General features: G+C 33.5%; 1 protein-coding gene across 6 annotated transcripts in view; it reads right to left on the bottom strand.

Annotated features, from left to right (window-relative positions):
• LOC115214825 overlaps positions 1 to 6,367 on the bottom strand; it is a 100,310-nt gene that overhangs the window by 40,344 nt on the left and 53,599 nt on the right. For all 6 annotated transcript variants that reach the window (XM_036505422.1, XM_036505421.1, XM_036505425.1 and 3 more), the window contains exons 5-6: positions 6,047 to 6,235; positions 2,394 to 2,579 (exon numbers count right to left, since the gene is read on the bottom strand). In XM_036505422.1, coding sequence (XP_036361315.1) covers positions 2,394 to 2,579; positions 6,047 to 6,235 — 375 coding nt within the window. The remainder of the gene's footprint in view (positions 1 to 2,393; positions 2,580 to 6,046; positions 6,236 to 6,367) is intronic.

The raw sequence follows: 6,367 nt of genomic DNA on the forward strand, positions 1-6,367 counted from the left end.
TGGCTCCATTGGCTCCTGCCGCTCGACATGTATCATTCAAAACGTCATGCAGCTTTGCTACCAATTTCACGACTATGCCGAGATCACGTACATTGTGACATATTATTCCATGATAGATTTATGTCAGGCAGCTTCTTCCTTTTCGGAAACCGTGTTGGGTGTCAGTAAGCAAGTCATATTCCTCAAGGAAAGTGATTAGTTTTCTTCTGACTACTTGTTCCATGACTTTGCTGATCGGAGAGGTCTGAGAGATAGGTCTGTAGTCTTTTGGCCACCTACCTTCTTTATGGATGGGGCATATTTCCCCTTCCCTCAGCCTGCTTGGAAGTTTGCTATTTGTAAGGAAGCTCTGGAAGAGAGACTGCAGCTGTCTCGCTAGGACTTTTTACATGATTTGAGAATCCATCAGGGCTTTTAGCTGAGTTTAGTTTCTTTTCATCTGTAGCCCTTATAATATAGTTTTCTTTCATATTTATGTAATCAATCATCACTGCCTCTGTTGTTTTTTTGCTTTTATCTGAAGTGGCGAAAACGTCACCTGGATTGTTGACTTGCAAATGTCCTACAGGTGGCGTGAAAGCACTTTTGAATCGCTCATTCAATATTTTACTACTCCTCAGTGGGTTTCCTGTGAGTGAAACAATAGTTTTCGAAGAGAGATCATATACTACCGTGCACTGAGATTGTTTCAGGGCTATATTTCTATAGCCTAGACTTCTTTGTCTGCTCTTTCCTTTTCATGCTAGAGTTGCATTTTTTTACCCTTTAGCACTTGTATTTTCAGGCAGGATTTTTTTATGCTTTTAATTTGTTTGTTTAGGCAATTTGAAATTTTTGTACACTATTTCATAAGAAATTTCCTCCCTTTGGGGAATTTGTTCTTGTGTGAAGTGGCCTGGCTCTCGGGGATATATCTGTAACATATGGCGTGCATTACAGACAAGAGTTGTTGAAGTTTCATGTCGGTGTCCGGTGAAGAGAGATTTTTAGGCCAGTTTTCTTTGAGGAACTCTTTTTAAATTTGCGTCCAGTTTACCTTATGGAAGTTAAAACTGGAAGTATTTTGAGAGTTTCTTCTAGGTTGCATATCTTTGGTTTCTTTTGGCCGGTACATGGTCATGTCTACCAGATTGTGCATCCGAGTGTAGCGTCGGTGTCACATTCACATTATGGATAAGATCCATATTATTTGTGAAGCATAAATCCAGTATATTACATGCCCTGTTTGGTTAGAGTACTATTTTCCCATGTATAAAGTGTTGATGAGGTTCAGGAGGGACTTCAACTGTCCTTGTTCCCAGTGCGACATGGGAGAGAAAGGTGCACACGCCGTCCGACGTTGGGCACATTAAAATCTCCTGCAAGAAATACATAATATAACTAGAACTTCTATTTTTGTAAGGTAGTCTTCAAACTTGTCCTCGTGATACGGAGCATCTGGAGGACGATATGTAGAACATATGACTACATCGAGTACAATTAGTGTGCCACATACTGAATTTGAGTGTGACAAAAGTATCTGGGGTGTACGTTCTTCGTGGATATATATAGCAACTGTACCATGACTCCTTTCTTTTCTCTCGGTCCATAATAACACATACTCTCGTATGTGTATTTCTGCATTTGCTATATCTGGTTTTTGGTGCCTTTCGGTAAGTGCTATGCATAAGGCTTGATTGCATGCAACAAGATCTCTCAGGAAATGAATTTTACGCTTGTTACTAAGTGCTGTCTATTCTTTATGCAGAATATGGACCCCTCCAGTACCTACACCTCAGATCCAACATGGCTATTTAAAGCAGATAATGTATTGAACTGACAACCACAGAGATTGCATATCCGATTTGAACCACCAACAGCTGCAGTTAAGTTCCGATGATTGTGAATCTTAAACTATCTTTGTCTTTTAAGGGCTCCGTTAGATTTGAAGAGCTTATGGCATATATATATATATATAATATATATATATATATATATATATATATATATATATGGATATCAATTCTGATATATATTATATTAATTCTTAACTTTTTATCTCTATTCATTCATCAATTAGAGATATTTATTTTATTTAACACAGTTTGGATCAGCTATATAACTTTCATAAATGCTGGCATATAGAAATTACCGTCGGTAATGTATGTTGATATGTTTTAATTAAAGATGTGATTTTTCTTCATTCTTGTTTTTGTTATTAAATACATATACGTGTGTGGGTGTATGAATGTATGTGTGTCTGTGTGTGTGTGTATGAATGTATAATACTTCATTGTGATGCAGTAATTTGTTTCGTGGTGACGTATTCTGTTGCATATCATACATCTTAACATAATAAAAAAATTGTTGCTGATCAAAAAATCAGAAAGTGTATTCAGAATGAAATGTCTTACGTTCAACATTACTTGCTGTTTCTTCATTCTCCACAATATATGTCAAATTAAATCCTCGATATCCTCGTTCACCAGATATATGATCCGACGTAAAGTGAAGCCACATCGATGTCGCATTCATAGATAATTTTACTAATCCTCCTTTGCCAGTGAATTTGTGAAAATTTTCGACAAATGCATTTCTACCTATGGTATACAAAAAATATATAACTTACTTGATTACAAATGTTTATGCATATTTCTACTCATACATACAAGCATGCAAAATATATAATATATATGTGTATGTCTATAAATACATGCATATATATATAATATATATATATATATATATATATATAATATATATATATATATATATATATATATATATATATATATATATATATTTACACACAAATACATATATATGTATAATTATATATATATAAAAGAAAATGGAGAATATAGTGGATATTTGGTTAATCATATTTGTGGCACGATGAAAAATAGTAATACGTCTAAGATTCAGATATAAAGGAACCGAATCAACAAAAGAAATAAGCACACAAGAATCTTAGATATGTTTCAATCCGGCAATTAGGTTTCGATCATCATCATTCAAGCGATGTTAGATGTAAAATCAACCCACATGATGTCCGGATCTCACCAGGGAGTTATTTTGTTTTATTTCGTTGTTCACCGTTGTTCACCGCCAGACATATGTGGAGTTATTTTACATCTAACATCGCTTGAATGATGATGATCGAAACGTAGTGGCCCGATTGAAACATATGTAGGATATTTTTAAGTTTGTTTCTTTTGTTGATACGGTTTCTCTATATCCTGAATCTTATATGTATTACTTCTTTTCGTCGTGGTACAAATAAGACTAACCAAGTATGCACTATATTTCTTCTCCATTTTCCTTTGTCAACTTTACACATTATTGGAGATTTTATCCATATGTATTGCTAAACTGTCTTTCAATATATTTGATAACGCCAGTTGATATAGGGATTTTTATTTAAATATCCCCTACGAGGAAATTCCATCCTCGATCTTTGAATTATATATATATGTATGTGTGTGTGTATGTGTGTGTGTGCGTGTGTGTGTGTGTGTATCTATATATGCATATATATACACACACACGCACACAAACATACACACACACTAACACACACACACACACACACACACACACATATATATATATATGTGTGTGGAAACATATATATATATATATATATATATATATATATATATATATATATATATGCGTAAGGTATTTGAGGACATAACATTTCTGGATCATTGTTGCATTGTGTCCGCTCTAAGTATTGATATTCACGCAAAAAGTTTTTGTGGAACGAATTAAGTACCTGCGCAAGGAGATGATGTAACAGGTCGATGCCGTAAAGATTTACTATGTTTGTACATATGTATATATAAAATGATGCACACTTACATATCTGTATTTATGTATATTTGTATATCCCTTTAACTTCAAAATTCTCAAAACCCAACGTTTTGATGGAGATAGTGGTAGTAACAATAATGTTGATCATAATTATAACCCTAGCATTGACAGAGTTGGCACTAGTAGTAGCTAGTTATATGCCATGTTGACTATGGTAGTCTAACATACAAAATTAGCAGTATGTTACTATCTGTCAGCCGACTACTCCAACCAACTATGTATATAATGCTTGTGATAGTACGAAGCCGCCCAAGGGCCAACAATAGAGTCTGTGGTGTCTTCGAAAACGTAAACTTTAACCCTGATAATGACGAAAGCATGCCCGACAAAGTGCGCATCGATTCTAATATCAATAACTGCTATGTACCTATTAATCAAGATAACACTCCGCCATTGCAATCGTAGTCTTATTACTAATGATAACAACCCTACTGTCTGTTACGTAACGCAGGATATTACGAGTTATTCTATCAGATCTAACAATAATTATCCCTTTGGTGATCCTTCAATATCACTGGAAGTAATTATCCCAATAAATCTCCTAAACTATGTAATTGTTATACCCTATAGATAACCTATGTTTCACTAAAAATATTAGCCATAGATGCGATATAATAACTGATATAATGATATTTACCTATATAGTTTTCAATTCCTGCAAATTTAAGCAGATATTATATAATCCTGCATGAATTTTTAATAAACATATTAGGGCTAACATTGCATCCATCACTCAAAAAATCTGTGAATTAAAAATTAGATTTCAAATACCTGTAGCATAATAAAATATGTATTGCTCTATTCAAATGATAGGTATAGCTGCAGAATTTACAGCATTAAATAATGAGACCTTAAATATTCAAGTCATTTCTTCAACAAATCTCATGAACTTGGAGAGAAATGCTTGCATTACATTACAAATGCATTCTCGTAGTTTATACCAGTTATCTAATATATTCCGAATACTACTACTTGTCTTCAACTTGGTATCTTCTATTTAACCCCACATAGAAACGTAGTTAAATATACATGGTCAATTTAAATATTGTTTAAATATATTTCAAGCGATACGGCACGTTATGACTATGGCTTTGTAGTTAAGTATTCTCGTTGTATTTATTTGCAAACTTGATATTCAGTCACGAGTTATGTAGTGGATAATCTAGTGTAAGACCCCCTAATTCAATGTCATTTTCTACACCTTATTAATACATCTTCATATATTCTATGAATGTATATATCTGTGTGTATGTATACGTGTGAATGTGTATACACAAACGGAAACACACGCATAGATGAATACACCTCTACACGTATGTGTGCATGTGTGATATGTGCGTGTGTGTATGTGAGTGTGATATATGTGTGTGCGATATATGTGTATGTGATATATATGTGTGTGCATGCGTGTGTGTGTGTTTGTGCTTGTGGAAACATTTTTCTTGCATAATTATCCATATTATCTGTGCAATATACATATTGGCATTGGATATGGCGGAAATATGAACTACGCGACCTGTATCATCTCTACGTTTTCAAGTAAATTAAATTTCTTCTATGCACAAAGTAAAGTAACCGAAGAAAACATCTGACGATGAAAATGGATTTTTAAGATACATGGAACTTGTTTTATAACTCCTGTATTCATGCTCACAACACCATATTTTATAAGTATGTTCTAAACTTCTTCATGGCATTTCAGAGAATTTATTGTTTGTGAGCAAATTTCTGTTAAATGAATGTTTTGTTTTGTTATGCAACTACTAATAATTATAGTTGTATGCATCTTACATAAATTTTCGCGATTGTTCCAAAATCTCATTATAAATCATTGATCTCTTAAAGATTCCACACATGATGTTGGAATAATATTGTGTCCTTTCATTATTGAGAACAATATATGGATACTTCACCAATTTGTAACTGAAGAAACAATTACTTTACTTGATTAAGATATTCGAAAATTTGTCAAATCAAATCTGACGGCAGACAACAGGGAGCATACAAAATTAAATTTGGGCCTAAAAATATCTTTTTACTACGAATTACAGTATCTGGGATACGCTTTCTCTGAGATGATGATTCTCTTGTATTAAGGAACAAATGTATCTCCGATAAATAGTTTAAAGTATCAAATCAACTGGGAAGTATTTCTCCTCAGAATTTATGTTATTAGAAGTAACACTCTCACCTGGGCCTATTAATAAGAAGTCATGACCATCCTGTAAATCAAAATCATGGAGATCTAACACTAGATTGGATCCATTTGGAGTATAAATAATCCATTGACATTCGCTATTCAATGGATAAGGTTGCGGATAATTTTCAGATTGAATAAAACCGACAGAAGTCCCAGCTTCTATCTCGAACGTACATATTTCTGGAAAAGAGAAAGAAAAGCAAGTTTAAGAGTCAATGCATAAGAAAGCAGCATTACTTTTTAGGTTTCTTTTAACATGTGTCATAAATATATGGTTGAGTTCTTTTAAATATTTGTTTAAAGTGCAACTAG

Source organism: Octopus sinensis, linkage group LG8 (assembly GCF_006345805.1).
Source record: "Octopus sinensis linkage group LG8, ASM634580v1, whole genome shotgun sequence".
NCBI classification, from domain to species: domain Eukaryota; kingdom Metazoa; phylum Mollusca; class Cephalopoda; order Octopoda; family Octopodidae; genus Octopus; species Octopus sinensis.